Source organism: Amblyraja radiata, chromosome 23 (genome assembly GCF_010909765.2).
Source record: "Amblyraja radiata isolate CabotCenter1 chromosome 23, sAmbRad1.1.pri, whole genome shotgun sequence".
NCBI lineage: Eukaryota > Metazoa > Chordata > Chondrichthyes > Rajiformes > Rajidae > Amblyraja > Amblyraja radiata.
This window is the reverse complement of record NC_045978.1, coordinates 17070921-17089711: the sequence shown is the minus strand read 5'-3', so window position 1 is coordinate 17089711 and position 18791 is coordinate 17070921. Positions and strand designations below refer to the sequence as shown.

At 40.0% G+C, this 18791-nt stretch overlaps 1 protein-coding gene across 2 annotated transcripts in view; it reads left to right on the top strand.

Annotated features, from left to right (window-relative positions):
- The window catches only part of kiaa1755 (KIAA1755 ortholog), a 124264-nt gene extending 106143 nt beyond the window's left edge, over positions 1-18121 (top strand). The window contains exons 20-24 of one of the 2 annotated variants that reach the window (XM_033041617.1): positions 5324-5440; positions 6784-7011; positions 9723-9940; positions 14590-14654; positions 16213-18121. In XM_033041617.1, coding sequence (XP_032897508.1) covers positions 5324-5440; positions 6784-7011; positions 9723-9940; positions 14590-14634 — 608 coding nt within the window. In that variant the 3' untranslated portion in view covers positions 14635-14654; positions 16213-18121. The remainder of the gene's footprint in view (positions 1-5323; positions 5441-6783; positions 7012-9722; positions 9941-14589; positions 14655-16212) is intronic. The other variant, XM_033041618.1, reaches the window with a different exon arrangement.
- Positions 18122-18791: the final 670 nt, after the last annotated feature.

Sequence of the window (18791 nt, the reverse complement as noted above, 5' to 3'; positions counted from 1 at the left end):
AGAGAATTAAGAGGAAGTCTCACTGGGTTAAGCCCATGTTTCAACGGAGACCTCAATTTGGACAATATGAGCAACTGCTTAATGTGCTGTGCGAAGAGGATAAAAGTGCATTCAAAAACTTTGTCAGAATTTCACCCGAGCTCTTTAATGAGTTAAATAATAATTTGGGACCTCTGCTGAAGAAGACTGACACTGTAATGAGAAAGGCACTGGAACCAGGGTTGCGCATAGCAATCACCCTCCGCTACTTGGCCTCAGGCGATTCTTATAAAAGTCTATCTTACAACTTTCTTGTCGCCACCAACAGCATCTGTGGTATTGTCCGAGAAACCTGTGAGGCGATCATCCAATTTTATTCAGCTGAAGTGATGGAATGCCCCAGTACACCAGATGCGTGGAAGAGAGTTGCACTGGGGTTTGAAAACAGGTGGAACTTTGCTCACACATGTGGGGCTTTGGATGGCAAGCATGTGGCAATACGTAAACCACCCGGAGGTGGCTCAAATTATTTCAATTACAAGAAATTCCACTCATTGTACTCATGGCGGTGGTTGATTATAACTACGACTTCCTGTATGTGGATGTGGGCACACCTGGAAGTGTTGGTGATGGCCGGATTTGGAAAGAAACCTGGCTTGGAAAGAAAATGGAAGGTGGAACAGCAGGCATGCCTGATCCAGAACCTCTGTCAGGGGAAGACAGCCCGGACATCCCATATGCGATGGTTGCTGATGAAGCCTTTGTACTACGGCCCTGGATTATGAAGCCATATCCACAGAGGAATCTAACTAGGGAACAGAGGATCTTCAATTACAGGCTGTCAAGGGCCAGGAGGGTAGTAGAAAATTATTTTGGCATCTTGGCAAACAGATTTAGATGCTTGCTCAAGACAATGGAGCAGAGGCCCAAGAATGTGGAGAGTATAGTATATGCAGCATGTGTTCTGCACAACCTGATCTGAATGAGAGGTGCAGCTGCTGGATCAGCAACATCCATCCAGGACGTTGACATAGTGGACAGTGACACAGGGGAAGTAACACTAGGTGCTTGGAGAAGTGGTGCGAACAAGTTGAAATTGGTCTCACTGCAGCGTTTGAAAGGTGACTCGGGCACATCCAGTGTGAAAGAGCAAAGAGACCATCTCTGCGCTTACTACAATTCACAATTGGGGAGTGTGCCGTGGCAGGACAGCTATATTGATGGGTAGCCGACCACAGGAACACTACTGCATGTTATAAGCTGACTTCCTAGTGTTGTCCTCTGAAAAGTGCTTCCTATAAGATGTTTGTGCGCAAAACCTGCCGTTTAGAACATTGCATTGTCCCTTTAAATGCCTGAGTTCATGCTTGTAGCGGAGGTTGATGGATATAATGTGTTTTAAATAATCTCGCGTGCCTCATTTGTTGTATTTCGTGTTTGCGAGGCCCTTTTACAGACAAATGTTTTGTGTGATGCATCTCCTCTCAATATGTGACAGAATTCGTCTTCTTATATTGTCAAATAGGAATAAAGACTTTGTATCACATTTACCGTGCTGATTGTCTTATTTCATTTTCTACCAAGAGGTGAAGAACACATTTAAATAGCTAAACATTTCAGGGTCCTGCACACTCAAAAATGTAAATGAGTGAAAAGGTGATTATATCACCTCCATTAAGATATTTTGTGTTTCAGCATGAGAGGGATTATAACATTAGAGACATTCATCTTGTAGTGATGTATTAATGATGATTTGCAGACATCAAGCTGATAGTAAAAAATAAATTTATTTAGCAGTGAGGTAAACAAGCAATGACAATCAAAATGCTGAGGTAAAAGCTTTATCACACTTCAGGATATAATAAAATGTGGAGCCACCAACACTCCACCAGTTCCCCCTCTTGTTCACTGTTGAAGTTATATGGCCTTACCTTCTGCCATCTTACCTTTATGTTATCGTCTGCTGAGGATATTGGGGAGGCAACAGCTACTGGGGAGGCAATCTCAAATCCACCTTGATCACCCTCTCCCTGCTCCAAGGAGCCCACAGGCAGTGGTATCTCTGGCATCTCCTCTTGCCTCTCCACCTGTCTCTCTTGCTGAGTCTCCTCCTCATTTACCTGCATGGCTAAAAACTTTCTGACTTTCTTTGACCCCTTTCTTTGCGCTTTTCTGAGAGGCATCTCTGCAAGTCTTTTTACTGTGAAAAAGATTCTCAAACAATGACAATTAGGTGGCACGTCCTCGATGGACACATGGTCCATTGGCGATATTGAGACCACCTTTTTTACTCACCTTATGTCCCTTCTGTCAAGCTTCCGGGTTTACCATTCGCAGGAGTTCCCACGGTACCCGCAAGAGTCATTACGGATATCGCACGGATATCGCACTGGCATCTGCGTTCATACAATGTTGCAACGCTGCTCAAGTCACTCTTGGAGAAATTCAAAAAATTTTGAATTTTCTCCCGACCGTACAAAGTTACACGACTACCTGCCGTTAGCGCCCACGGAGGTCCTCGGTGGTCCACGAATGCCGTACTGCTATCGCAGAAGGTTCCCACGATGTTAAACTCTTGTTAAGTCTTGCTTCAGGTCGCACCGTGAGAAAGCCCTTTAAGCAAGAAGCTGGCCCTCCAAGTATTGTTGTAAATCTGTTACCATTACAAAGTCACTAAGTCACATTCTAAAAGCTACAATCTAAACAGATAAAAAATATGTGGTTAGGATAGCTTTGCCAGCATCTTACTGGCTGTGACCTTTGGACCTTGGCAAAGCTAAATGTAGTTCATTGAATTGAACTTGTTCTGACTTTTGGCATTGCAAACCTTTGGTGATCATTGTTTGGAGGCAACATGCTGCTACGCATCTGGTCAGTTAATGAAATGTTAAGGCATCAAGGTCAGAAGTTTCTTTTACAATGTGTGCCTAATTGTTTTTATGGGAACAAGCAATGCTTTTTTTGGGATGGTATGCACCAGTATGGTGTATGGGCACCTCTAGAATGTTGAATACTAGATGGATGTAAAGCAGCTAATAGTGGAGTATGAAAAGTTATTCGTGAATCGGCACCTTTTATCTGCAAAGAAAGTACTGGTGACAAGGTAGTCTGAGTCAGTGTAGAACGTGGAGCATGGAAAGGTACAGCACAAAAACAGACCCTTCTACCTATAATGTCTGTGCCGAATATAATGCCAAGATAAACTTACCTCATCTACCTGCACATGATCCCCATCCCTCCATTTCCTACATATCCATGCACCCATCTAAAAGCCTCTTAAATGCCACTATCATGTCTCCACCACCACCCCTGGCTGTGCATTCCAGGTACCCATAATTCTCTAACTAACTTATCTGTCTTATCTATGCCTCCCATAATTGTATATTATTTTATCAGGTCTCCCCTCAACATTCCAGAGAAAACAATCCAACCTCTCCTTGTAGCCACATACCCCCTAATACAGGCAACATTCTGGTCAACCTCTTCCCCACCCTCCCCAACGTCTCCACATCCTTCCTGTAATGGGGTGACTAGAACTGCATGCAATACTCCAAGTGTGCCTCAACTTGAGAAGGATTACTAGTCACTGGAAATGTATACCAACATAAGTCTTCATCAGAAAAATCACACGAGAATAAAAATATAACAGAGAATGATAGAGAAATACAGCATGGACCATCAAGCAAACATTTTTACTAATCATCTTGTATTCTCCCCACAATTCCATCAACTCTTCCCCCCAGATATCACCATTTATCTACCCACTATAGGAAATCTACAGTGGATAATTACCCTACTAACCCACACATTTATGCTCTGTGGGATGAAACTGAAGCACACAGGAGGAATATATGCTTCTCAAGAAGAAAAAAATATATTTCCCCCAAACAGCACCAGAGGTCAGGATTGAACCTGTGTCTCTGGCGCTATGAGGCAGTGCTGTGCCAGCATTTTATGAAAAATCTATACTTATATTGACCGTTTCATTTGACCATTTATACCCCAGATTCAACCAATGCTAAAAATATTCATTTCTGGCAATAGGCTTCATGTCAATTTTAAAGTGTTATCCAAAACATTTATAAATTGGCATTGGATTACAAAGTGGAATGGAGGAATCTCAGGATTCTGTTCACAATAGATGGATTACAATGTGACATTAATTATGCACTATACATTCTATGTGAATAGTGAGGAATGTGATTACATGTTTAAGGTCTGACACTTCCTCTGCCCTCATTGCTTGACAATTTGCACAGCTTTTGTGTGAACCAAACTAAATAAGACTTTTCTTTATTTATGACATTTAAGGAATAAATGAAAAATGAGGCTTAGATTGGTTCCAAAAGTATTGGTCATGTATGAGCCTTGATGGAAAAAATAACTTTAAAATGCTGACATTGGAAGTAACAATGAGCCATTTTAAATAAAAACACAAATATTTGAGGCTATGTTTCTGTGATGGAAGTATACCTGCAATTCCAATGTCAATAGGTTAGAGGGAAGTAGATAGGAGAGTAGATAGGACTGCACTAATAGTTGGCATAAACTGATTGGCCAAATGTTCTCCTTAATGAAATATAATACAAAAGTAACGTAAAAATTATACACAATTATTTTCTGATTAGATTGGTTCACAGCATTGAAACACAGAGTGAATTAAAATCAACATACGAGAGCCTATCCAAACATACATATTATTCTTGCACCAAAAATATTCAGCTAAATGATTTTGATCTAACCATCTTAGCAGCATGGCTGGTTGTGAATGGAAGTGATTTCTGGCATGATGCTTAAATATCGAACACAAAAGATTGGGAATATTTGAGTAGAGGTGTTTGCGACTCTCCACAATTATTTTTGTTGATTACACTGCAGTCAACCAAATTGCACTCCAAAAAATCCTCACTGTATACCATAAGCCATACACCATAATGTTGAGAATTAATTAGACAGTGGAAGATGGCGTTCTTCCACTTGCTAATATTGGTGAAAGGGGGGTATGGCTGTGAAGTGTGATTCTTTATCCAGCTAACATTTGTTTTTCTAAAGAAATATTGCCACTTGCAATTCTTGTCAATGGTCTGTTGTGCATTTTCTATTCTAGGTAGAAATCACTGTCCAAATATCTGCACTGAAGCTTCTGGTTGGATATTGCAGTGTGCAGGAACTTGGTGTCTTGTTTAACTCCTAGGGTGTCCACTAACTGGCATGAATTGTTTTGCTAGTTAGAAGTAACTTAACATCACCCACGAGTTTGGAAATTGTTTTCCAGTTTTGTTTAAACATTTTGTGTTAACTAATTGCAAAACGGTCCCTATCAATGTTGAAATTCCTTCTTTAGAACACCAGAAGCAGGAGAGGGTGTTTATGGGCATTGGCAATAAGCCATTTATGGACATCAAACCTAGCGAAGCAGCTATCAGTGACAGGTCGGTTCACTGCATCACAAAAGGGAAAGGTATGAGTTGAACTCGAAGGCTAACTTAGTGAGGGACCGGATTCTGCAGTGTATCAGAAAAAACATCCTATGTCTTGGAGGCTGAGCTTAAAGACTTTTCTTCCACAGATTATGAGCAGATTTTTGATAATCATAACTATTAAAAATCCAAAAGAATGACTTCAGTAAAACGTTAATTGACAATCATCTCAGAATCATCTTCAAGGCCACAAGAACTAAATATTAGAGGTTGACATGTCCTATTCCTCATTGATTGGAACCAAGGTATTAAACAACAGGAGTATTAAGCTAGATTCAACCATTGTCACAGCTAACCTTGACATGAGTTTACAATCTTGAGGCACATAAAAGAAAAGTATTTTATTATTTGCTGTTTATTCTTTTTTTAAAGTATGCAACTTCCTATAATATAAAGACACCAATTTCATTCATACTGGAAGGACTACAGCATTATAGTGGTGTGAAATTTTGGATTATATTGACATTGTAGCTACTGTGGTCTTTGATTAAATATCTTATGCGCTACATAAATTCAAGTCATCAATGCACCTGTTTGTTGTAAGTGAAAATTGTTATGATGATCAATCGATTCTTCATTTCTTCTATGCTTGCAATGCAGAGGAACAGCTTGTGCACCAGAAATCTTGTGAAAGAATGAAAAAGTTGCATTCACATTATATTTACATCATATATGACATATACTTTCATCCAGCCACCTTCACATTTAAAATAATTAATTCAAGCCTGGAACAATATCCCATGTGCCTGCTAAATGATATTGGAAGTCTAATTCTAGAGTGCTGCTACAAAAGGCACATAAGACATATGATGTTTCACCTTACAGTGGTTCCAAACATGCCAAAGTCAAACATGTACCATCTTGTACCTTTTCTCCAAGTATGCATCCAAGTATGTTTCTGTTGTTACTGGGGCAAAAATCAAGGAGTAATATTCTCTGAATATTGCACAGCCTTCAGGCATTTCTCCTTGACACCAACATTCACACCCTCAGACTTTCCACTGAGCCCGTTCTTGGTAGGCAATTTTGATTGACTACATATCAAAATTAAGTTTGTGATCAAATCATATATAATGGCAGAGCAACAGCAGGTCATATTTTTTACAACCAAAACATATGATATCAAAACTTTATTTGGTCAAGCTGCATGATTTTTCTCAGAATGGAATCAAAGCCGAATTAACTCATACACTGATTGGAACATTCGTAACATTTCCAGAATTTCTGGAAAATTTCCTAAAAGGTAGATCACCTGTCTGCTGATGCTGATCAAAATGTGTCTTCACTCTCAACATTCCAACAAGGTTAGTTATGTATGTTACAGAGCAGACCAAGAGACCAAATTCCATCGGATCCAATGGCAGTGCTTCTTCCTCAGGAAGCCAATCTTCTTCATCATCTTCTGGCATTGGTTCTTCCCTGAATGTGCACAGTTACTCCTCTTCACCGTCAACTTTAAGAAGCAATACTGGCACCAACTGCTTATATAACACGCGGACATGCATTGAGGAAGATGACCTGGAGAATGTTTCAAGTGGGAGACCTTTTATGAGTGAGTGACCAAATCACAACTACCTGTATGTAATAAGTAAATTGAAGCATTCATTGCCACTGATGCATTCTTCAGAGGAAGAATGGAACTGTGCGGTTAAACAGCATGGAAATAAATATTTCAGTTCATTTTCCATGCTGATCATCAAGTAGTCATTTACACCAATCCCACACTAATACTATGTAACCCCTGCATTCCCTCTCTCTCCATTCTTCTTCAACTTAAGTCGAACCAGTTTCAAAGTTGTCTTGTTGAGTCTCATTGTCTGTACTCGTTCTCACCTAACAAAGAGCTAACAATGGCCTGTTTCCTTTATCATTGTTACTTTTTTGCATATATTTAATTCATTTGTTCTATATCTCTCTACATCACTGTCTATATCTCTCATTCTTTCCCCTGACTCTCGGTCTGAAGAAGAGTCTCGACCCAAAACGGCACCTATTCCTTTTCTCCAGAGATGCTGCCTTACCCGCTGAGTTACTCCAACTTTAACTGTCTTCGTACGCTAATTCTATTCAATACACCCCTAATTCCCAGAGTTAACCATTCGGCTGCACACTAGGAGCATTTTTTAGTGATTAATTAACCGAACAACCAACACAGCTTTGGGCTGTGTGTGGAAACTGGGGAAATTGTGGGCAGCTTCAGAGGTCAGCATGGAACTAAAGTTCATTGAAATTATGAGGCAGCATCTGTATTAGTTGCACAACTGAGTTGCCTGCATTGGATAACACAGTGAATGATATGCTGTCCATGGACTGACACAACCAAAAGTTACATTCCACATGTAATGTGGTTAGTTTGCCAGAATTAATAGGAAGTGAAAAGTGAGGTTTACTGGAAGTATAACTTTCTTATGTCGCAATAACCATATAACCATATAACAATTACAGCACGGAAACAGGCCATCTCGGCCCTACAAGTCCGTGCCGAACAACTTTTTTCCCTTAGTCCCACCTGCCTGCACTCATACCATAACCCTCCATTCCCTTCTCATCCATATGCCTATCCAATTAGTTTTAAATGATACCAACGAACCTGCCGCCACCACTTCCACTGGAAGCTCATTCCACACCGCTACCACTCTCTGAGTAAAGAAGTTCCCCCTCATGTTACCCCTAAACTTCTGTCCTTTAATTCTGAAGTCATGTCCTCTTGTTTGAATCTTCCCTATTCTCAAAGGGAAAAGCTTGATCACATCAACTCTGTCTATCCCTCTCATCATTTTAAAGACCTCTATCAAGTCCCCCCTTAACCTTCTGCGTTCCAGAGAATAAAGACCTAACTTATTCAACCTATCTCTGTAACTTAGTTGTTGAAACCCAGGCAACATTCTAGTAAATCTCCTCTGTACTCTCTCTATTTTGTTGACATCCTTCCTATAATTGGGCGACCAAAATTGTACACCATACTCCAGATTTGGTCTCACCAATGCCTTGTACAATTTTAACATTACATCCCAGCAATAATTTTCCTTTTGCTGGAATATTAAAGAAAGAGAACTACTTTTTCTAATAATGAAATAAATAAAAGTATTAAAAGCTATTAAATGTCAGCACTGCTGATTTCCCTGTATGCAGGCCAGGATGGTCCAGTATGTGAACATTGACCTACTGGTTGGTCAGTTGTTGGTGTAGCTGAAAGAGAAAAGCCTTCCTAATTCAACCCTTTTTGTTGATGGCACGTTGATTGGTTTAGTCACTGACTGATATAAATCCAAATCAAATAGAAATAGAACTGCCAAGCCAAAGGATGACAAAATCATTCACATTTAGGAACCTTTCTTTCCTCATGTTGGAGTATTTCTTCATATTGGTGATTGCCTCTTGCAGATAACTAAATCTAAAGAACAGGTTAAGCAACAGCCATGACCTAGATGTGATAAATAATCCACGTTAAAATGTATCCTCTCCAAGAGCAGGTGATTCAATCACAATGTGTAGGAAGGAACTGCAGATGCTGGTTTAAACTGAAGATATACACAAAAAGCTGGAGTAACTCAGTGGGTCAGACAGCATCTCTGGAGAAAAGGAATAAGTGACGTTTCCGGTCGAGAAATGTCCCGAAATGTCATCTATTGGGTCTCGACCCAAAACGTCAGACCCCTTTTCGCCAGAGATGCTGTCTGATCTGCTGACTTACTCCAGGATTTTGTGTCTATCTTTGATTCAGAGGTCTGGTACAGTCTGTCTGGTACAGTTCAGTCCATGGTCCCACCCAGTGCCAAGGCACCACAATGGCCCATTATGAATACTTCCGATCATTCAATGGCTGAACATTTTTATGTAGTGGAAATTATTTGTGGTTTATTGCATCTACTTATATAGAGGTGAATATCCAGAGGTGTGTTCCATCAGTCATTTGTTTTAACCTTGTTGGAAGAGCTTTTGAAAAAAATGATGTTAGAATTAGTTGCAATGTTTTTGTAAGCTTTCCACTACTCTTACTTCAAGGCTACACCAGATGAATGAGAAATTTGCAATGTAATGATCGATTCCTATTCCCATAAATCTCCGTGAATGCTAAACTAGATGGAATGACAGATTAATAGAAGGAAACACGCGAGGGACATTTTTCACTGTCTTTTTTGCCTTTTTAATATCCATGCCAAAATACAGGGAAGGACTTGCTATATTTGGAAATTGTACTCGGTGTTCCACATGCAGTAATGAAGGACTGAGTTGATAAAAAGTTGTTTGCTTCATCCACAGTTAAGAGTTTAGAAACATCCTCCCAGTGTAACTCGACAGAGAGTGTCAGTGGCTTCAGCAGTTCCGAACACAGTAGCCTTTCCCTGACTGGAGGAGAAACAGAGGAAGTGTTGTCAACCTGTCCTATATCATGCAAGCCCAGTTCTGAACAATGCTCACTCTATGCACCTCCATTATTGCCCAAGGGTGAACTACCATTTGGAAATTTGATCAAAAAGGTATGTGTCCTGATGCAGATGTGTTTTCTATGCTATCTTTTCCCCTTTCCCATTCACTGGATTTATAAACACCGGTGATTGGTATTATTCATGGGCTTCAGCTGTTCGCCTGGATCTCAACGAATTGCTCCTCTTCAGTGGTATACCTTGCACCATCTTTGCCAACATATCTTTCCACAGCCTGTTCTCTGCAACTTATCAAATAAAGTTGATCCTAGTTTCAGTTAGTATCCTGATACAAATGTCAGTCACTATTTCACCCACTATGTCAGTCACAGAGGATATTGAATTATGTGAGGTAAGGGAAACGAGTAGAGTAGTTATGGATACTATGAGTTTCAAAGTAAAAGAAGTACTGACACTTTTGAAAAATATAAAAGTGGATAAGTCTCCAGGTCCTGACAGGATATTCCCTAGGACATTGAGGGAAGTTAGTGTAGAAATAGCCGGGGCTATGACAGAAATATTTCAAATGTCATTAGAAACGGGAATAGTCCCCGAGGATTGGCGTACTGCGCATGTTGTTCCATTGTTTAAAAAGGGTTCTAAGAGTAAACCTAGCAATTATAGACGTTAGTTTGACTTCAGTGGTGGGCAAATTAATGGAAAAGATACTTAGAGATAATGTATATAAGCATCTGGATAAACAGGGTCTGATTAGGAACAGTCAACATGGATTTGTGCCTGGAAGGTCATGTTTGACTAATCTTCTTGAATTTTTTGAAGAGGTTACTAGGGAAATTGACGAGGGTAAAGCAGGGGATGTTGTCTATATGGACTTTAGTAAGGCCTTTGACAAGGTTCCTCATGGAAGGTTGGTTAAGAAGGTTAAACTGTTGGGTATAAATGCAGGAATAGCAAGATCGATTCAGCAGTGGCTGAATGGGAGAAGCCAGAGGGTAATGGTGGATGGCTGTTTGTCGGGTTGGAGGCAGGTGACTAGTGGGGTGCCTCAGGGATCTGTGTTGGGTCCTTTGTTGTTTGTCATGTACATCAATGATCTGGATGAAGGGGTGGTAAATTGGATTAGTAAGTATGCAGATGATACCAAGATAGGGGGTGTTGTGGATAATGAAGAGGATTTCCAAAGTCTACAGAGTGATTTAGGCCATTTGGAAAAATGGGCTGAAAGATGGCAGATGGAGTTTAATGCTGATAAATGTGAGGTGTTACACCTTGGCAGGACAAATCAAAATAGGACGTACATGATAAATGGTAGGGAATTGAAGAATACAGTTGAACAGAGGGATCTGGGAATAACCGTGCATAGTTCCTTGAAGGTGGAATCTCATATAGATAGGGTGGTAAAGAAAGCTTTTGGTATGCTAGCCTTTATAAATCAGAGCATTGAGTATAGAAGCTGGGATGTAATGTTAAAATTGTACAAGGCATTGGTGAGACCAAATCTGGAGTATGGTGTACAATTTTGGTCGCCCAATTATAGGAAGGATGTCAACAAAATAGAGAGAGTGCAGAGGAGATTTACTAGAATGTTGCCTGGGTTTCAACAACTAAGTTACAGAGATAGGTTGAATAAGTTAGGTCTTTATTCTCTGGAGCGCAGAAGGTTAAGGGGGGACTTGATAGAGGTCATTAAAATGATGAGAGGGATAGACAGAGTTGATGTGATCAAGCTTTTCCCTTTGAGAATAGGGAAGGTTCAAACAAGAGGACATGACTTCAGAATTAAGGGACAGAAGTTTAGGGGTAACATGAGGGGGAACTTCTTTACTCAGAGAGTGGTAGCGGTGTGGAATGAGCTTCCAGTGGAAGTGGTGGCGGCAGGTTCGTTGGTATCATTTAAGAATAAATTGGATAGGCATATGGATGAGAAGGGAATGGAGGGTTATGGTATGAGTGCAGGCAGGTGGGACTAAGGGAAAAAAATTGTTCGGCGCGGACTTGTAGGGCCGAGATGGCCTGTTTCCGTGCTGTAATTGTTATATGGTTATATGGTTATATTTATATTGAAAGTGAGTAACTCAATCACTGTGAGCACATAGCTAAATCAAGATTCAAGATTGTCACATGTACCAAATAAGGTACAGTGAAATATGAGTTACCATACTAAGTAAAAAAGCAAAAATACACACAGCACATAAAATAAAATTCAACATAAACATCTACCACGGTGGAATCAACATTCCTCACTGTGATGGGAGGCAATAAAGTTCAGACATCTTCCTCCTTTGTTCACCCCTGGTCGCCCCCTTGAATCCTCCAGCCATTACCGACGGTCTGCTGTTCAAGCCCTCTTGTCGGAATGATCGAAACTCCGGCGTCGGGACGGATTGGACCACTCCGCGGCATGGAGCTCCCAAGTCAGCCATTTCTTACCGGAGACCGCTGCTTCATGGAGTTAAAGTCCACAGGCCGCATGGTCAGAGCTCCAGCACTGGCAATCCTCGGCAAAAGATCCCAGGCTCCACAATGGGACCAGCGGTTTGAAGCTCCGAGCCGGACTCCAGCAAAGGCCGCACCACTCCACGTTGTAGAAATTGCCTTCACCACGCAGTCATATAGTCATACACAATATAGCACAGAAACAGGCCCTTTGGCCCAACATGCCCATGCTGACCAAGATGCCCCATCTACACCACTTCCACGTGCCTGTGTTTGGCCAATATCCCTCTAATCCTTTCCTGTCCATGTACCTGGTAATTTTAACATCATGAATATTCCAATAGATATTACCATTTAACAAAGATGAGAAATTGGATTATTTGTCCTATCAGCCTGGAACTAGTGTTGCCATCCAATTGCTATTCCATTAAAAATCACAAAACACAAAACAGGGATGGGCTCTTCAACCAAGAATATCAAACTCCACATTGTCATTGCTTTATCAAAAAAAAAGAAACATGTGTAAATAGCTTATAGACACATTTGAAATATGAACCAAAACAAAATTGCTGGATATATAATGATCTCATCATGTGAGGATTAGTTCTTTTTTAGTTATTAGTTCTTTTTAAAACCATTAAGTAGGCAGCATCCTGACATAGTGAGCAGTCTTCAGTACAGGCTCTCATGAAAAATTATCATCCTGCAATGTTAAATCTGCTTCTTTCTCCCCAGATGTTGTCAGATTTATTGGGTTTTTTCTCACATTTTGTTCTTATTTCAAATTTCCTACACCTTCAGTTTATTGTTCTTTTATTACTGACACATCTGGTTAGTTTTGATTTAAAAAGTGATTTTGTAATGGATGAAAATTCCTACTATTTTATGTTATATTAATGTCTTTGGATCCTTTTAGTAATTTTTATTTTTTACTCTAATACCACTCTGTAAATATTTTTTGTAAGGCATGGGAGATGAGAGAGATGATATTTCCGAGACCCTCAAACCAATTTAATGTAAGTTGAACTAGATTCTGTCTGTTACCGATAGATCCACGATGGATACAAAGTATTGGCCTATAATTAGCAGATAAGTGCTCTCATATTATTTTTTTTGTATTTGGTGAAATGCAGGACCTGTGAGGATGAGAGCATTACTTCATTTTAGGGGTATATAACCTTTCCTTAATTTAAAAATGAGATGTGTTGCTGGAGAGTAATTGTTTTGTAAATGGAAAAAGACTAGGCAAAATGCATTAAGGATATGTGGTATAGGGTAATGCCATGCATAGAGGGTGGTGTGCTACTTGTGTTGTGTAAATCAACTCTGTAAATAGAAGGCATGTGCCCCAAAGGGTTAATGGCCATGCAGTGATCATTTGTAAATCGAGGTGTACCTGTAGTCAGTAAACCTGTTGGATTATTTGCTACCTGGCATTGTCATGTGTGCTCAGTCCTCAGAGTGGAATATTGATCCACTGAACCAGACCATTTCCAATAGCAGAATCAATCAGATGACATCTAAATGGTGAAGATGCACTTGGAGTGGATGTCAGACAGTGAGACACATCCCACAACTATCGTTCCACACATCATACTAAGATTACAATGTTTCTCACTGCTGGTTGTCCTGAGTGCAGCAAACAGTGAACATGACCTGGATGGGACTCCCCTAAATATCTTAAGCTTCACACTATTCATTTAAATACGATTATGTGATTCAACCTCTGGCATTTAGATAATTGTAATTCAATAACGTGGTGAACTGTCCAAAACTAGGAAAATTATATTCAGTGTCATACGTTTATTTTAATTTGGAAATGTTAATATACGTTTGTCTTACTGATCAAAATTAAATATGTGCCTTTCTTTGCTTAAAGTTATTCAAATAGAATGGCACCACATAGTATTAACAAGCCCTGATAAAACACAAAAATTACACAATAGTTTTTTTTTCTTGGAATATATTTTCTTATCATTCTTACCCTTGAGAAGTGTGAGGCTTAGCAGAAAATAAATCCTAAGATAGTCTTGTGTAAAATACTTCATTCTAGGGAAACTAGTAGAGGAAATGATTGTAGACATCCTCAGCCTTGAATGATTTGATGGCTTAATGTCTGAGTCTTAAACAAAATTGAGAAATTGAGTACTTTCCTTGTCTTTCGATACCACCACCAGTTGCTTCAGCTCAACACATATGGATTATATCTATTGAGTATGTAATTATGTATATAAATGGGTCGATACATCTCTCATGTTTACTGCTCTTTATTTTCATTGTACTTACAATTTAATGATTTGATGCAGGAGAAATCACCTGAAGTGCCTGGGAAACGTTCGACACCTGTCTGATGGTGTGAAACACCACTTTGGTAAGTACTTCCATCTGCCACCAGATTCAATGTCACGGAAGCACTTTGACTTTCACTCTACTCCTGGGCGGCAGAGGTTGATTTGGCAAGTACCAAGTTGTAGCATTTGGCCATGGAGTGGGCATTTGCAGTTGCAATCTTAAGGTGTAGAGGATTGGGGTTATCATTAAGGGCTTGCAAAGGAATTAAAGGGTGAGTCCAACCCAGCCTATTTAGTATTGGACTTGATCTAACAAGTACACTAAATAGTAATGAGGCCGGCCTCATATTCATTGTAAAGCTATATTCTGCATTAATAAGCTTGTCCACTCCCAAGATGTGCTTTCACAGCTGGGTTTTGTGGGAGTGGCATCTAAACACTATCCACGAACATCATTGGATGTCTGGAACCCTCTACGCCCAGGTGCACCATATACATGGAGCTCCTGGAAACAATTTAACATTGCTCAGAACCAAACTGAACTAACCAGTCGTTGGTGACGAATAGTTCTCAGGCACAATTATGTGGTGCAGTGCATGCATTCATTACAAAGGTGTGGATTTACTCAGTGACATGGTCTGGTATGCACTACTATAAATGGTGGTAGTGGCAGATTCTCGAAACAATGTTGGCAAATAAGTGTTGGCATGTCCCAGCTACACTATTCCCATCTGCCCGTGTTTGGTACATATCCATCCAAACCTGTTTTATCCATGTACCTATCTAACTGTTTCTTAAGTGTTGGGATAGTCCCGGCCTCAACTATCTCCTCTGGCAGCTTGTTCCATACACCGACTATCCTTTGGGTGAAAAAGTTACCCCTCAAGTTTCTATTAAATCTTTTCACCTTCACCTTAAACCTTGGTCCACTGGTCCTCGATTTACCTACTCTGGGCAAGAGACTCTGTGCATCTTCCTGATCTATGCCTCTTATGATTTTATACACCTTAATAAGATCACCCCTCATGCTCCTGCGCTCCAAAGATTAGAGCCCCAGCCTACTCCCTATTGCTCAGACCCTCTAGTCCTGGCAGCATCCTTGTAAATCTTCTCTGTACCCTTTCCAGTTTGACAACATATTTTCTCTAACATGGTGCCCAGAACTGAACACAATAGTATAAATACGGCTCACCAATGTCTTATACAACTGCAACATGACCTCTCAACTTCTATACTCAATATTCTGACTGATGAAGGCCAATGTGCCAAACATTAACCATCCTATCTACCTGCGATTCTACCTTCAAAGAACCATGCACCTGCACTCCTAGATCCCTCAACTCTACAACATTTCCCAGAGCCCTACCATTCACTGTGTAGATCCTGCCAATGTTCGACTTCACAAAATGCAACACCTCACATTTCTCTGTACCACTAATTCTTTGACTCGCACTGTCCTCAGACACTCTGCCTGGTGACAAGATTTGGTAATTTAAGCTCCACATTTACCTCGTGCACCACATTATGTTAAGAATACTCCGTTCCTTTAACCGGGAGGTTTGTGGTGAATTCTGCACCACAGAGTAGGATTCATGAAAGAAAGCTGTAACATGCAATTTTAATTCTGTGATTTACCAGGTCTGCAAATCGATGAATTCCTGGTGGAAGATTGGAATCCCAACTGCCGCTGAGCACTAAGATTTAATTCCAGTTAAGAGTTGCAGTGAGTGAACAGATTTGTGAGAGATTGCTTACCTTCTGGGATTTCCTCTGACAGACTGTGGCTTTCATTTTCAGTGAAACAGATGCTGGAACATAGCAGCATTCTACAAAAAATAACCTCATTATTCTCGGAACTGACCACATGAGTCAGGTGGTTGGTCGTGACATAACCCATGGACGCAGTACATTTTAAGGTCACTGTAATGGAGATAGGACGTACTTCGTTTTGGCCTATGCTTTCACATCTCTTCCAGGATGCATGGACCAGTAACATCCAGCTATATTTTTGATCCCTAACCCTGTAAGGTTTGGAATGGCAAGCTAAAAAAAAGCAAGAAAAATCCATTTACTGCAGGATGGAATATCAACTAAGAAAATTTGATTTAAGAAAACAGCACAAAGAGGTCTAAAGGGGAAGGGCAATATAAATATAATCTTTTCATCTAATTATTAATTCATAAATATATTTTAATATGTATCATAAAGGCCAATTGATATAACATTGTATATTGTATTGTTGCCCTCTTTTGCACCTTTTAGCTTTTAATTACAACACGGTTATGAAATGTGGAGAAAAGTCAGTTATAATACTTTTATATTTTTACAATATTAAAAAAGCCATTGCTTTTCTTGATGCTAATCATTTTTTGACCCTACTTTAATATGTGTTCATATAATTCTCAGATAACATTAGCTTTATATTAAATACTATCTAATTTATCTCCCATTCGTGTGAATGCCTAAATCAATGAACACAGAAGTAATGGATCTAAAGTTATTCCATTGCCTCCAAGGACTCACAGACCAGACAAGACATTGTTCAATAATTGTCAATGAATAGACACTACACATTCAACCCAAGAGTATTAGTCGGTCAACTCACATTTTAACATCACTGAAAATAGACTTAATTTTGCAAACTGTTTAAAACTATACAACATAATTCAATTAATTGCCTGGGAATCTTTGGAGTTAGCTAAAATGTTGCAGTTAAACTCTGAAGGATATATGTTCAAAGCAATCTCTTGGAGTTGAACTGCTGATCCCCCCCCCCCCCTCTAATATCAACAGGAATTCAAATTGGACATAATTGATGGGGGTATAACTTTGCTGAGTGTGGGGCGCACTGTAGCAATCCTTGCAGTGCATTAAATTGCTGACGAAAGAGCCACATTAGGGTCTTTATGAGTTGTACATTTGCATGATAGTCCATGCCCCAACATAAGGCAAGGATATTAGAAGTGAAAAAAGTTTTAAAATTATTAGTTCCAGATCTTCATTGTGTGGTGCCTGCATTTTCCAGCTCCTACATTGATGGGCTTAGTAAATCACCTGTCGGAGATCTGTGGTGCTGAGAGAATAACCATTCTGGCAACCAGGTGCTCGATTACACCTGCAGCTAGAAGCAGTTCCCAATATATATTAATGCAAACCCTGTGCCATAACTCCTCTATTACTCTTGTTTCGGCATCTCACGCCTCCACAAAGGTCGCTGTGCCCAGGAGGTGTAGGAATTAAAATGCTGTAAAATATTGAAGACATTGACATATTTCTTGTAGCATTTTTTTTCTTTGTTCTCTGACTTTTACCACAAAGGTGGTGCAAAAAGAATGATTTTATACTCGACAACCGTGCGCTGCAGTTAACATGTAGAAGAAAATACCCCCTTTAGTTGTTCCACGTGCGCTTCTTGGGTAAATTAGAATCAATATGTTAATAACTGCTGAATTTTCGGGAGTTACTGAGTAATTTCCATTCTCTCCATACTGTAACATTGTTGCTACGCAACGGAAGATGTATTAAAGGTTTGATTTGAACCATTTGATATCAGAAGCTGTGTCCCATTTGTGCTTCCCTTCTAAAATGAAAAGACAGCAAACGTTATGAGTATTCATTGAGATTAATGGAACTGGAACATCAAATGGTCCCAGAGCTGTCTGCTTTCTTCAACACATTTGATGAAAATACATTTGAATTAAATTGAGTTTACTAAATTACTGTGTTGAGGCAAGTGCCTCGGGAATACGTAAATATGTAAAAATGTTGTTTGTGATGCAGGTGCTGCTTGGCAGACATGTGGTAATGGCCTAACGTGCTTTGGAAGTAATATGCCATCAATTTTGCTTTGAGAATTGAAGTGCTCAGCAGGCAGCTGAATGAGGGCCTAAAGAGGGGCAAGAATAGACCCCCCAATATTCCTGGTTACACAGTTCCCAGAGCAGCACTGTGGTATACCTAGTAGAACCACTGGCTCCCAGCTCCTGTGACCTGGGTTTAATCTAGATCTCTGGTGCAGGCTGTGAGCAATTTACACATTCTCTCTGTGTCTGCGTGGGTTTCCTCCCCCAGCATAAAGTCATGTGGGTTGTGTGGCGTCAAGGAAGACATTGGGTTCAGCAGTGACCACACTGACACATGTAGCAGGGTGAACTCACATATATATTTTATTTATAGTGGTAAGAAAGTCCAGGACTGGCAACTCAGTCCTGGTTTTC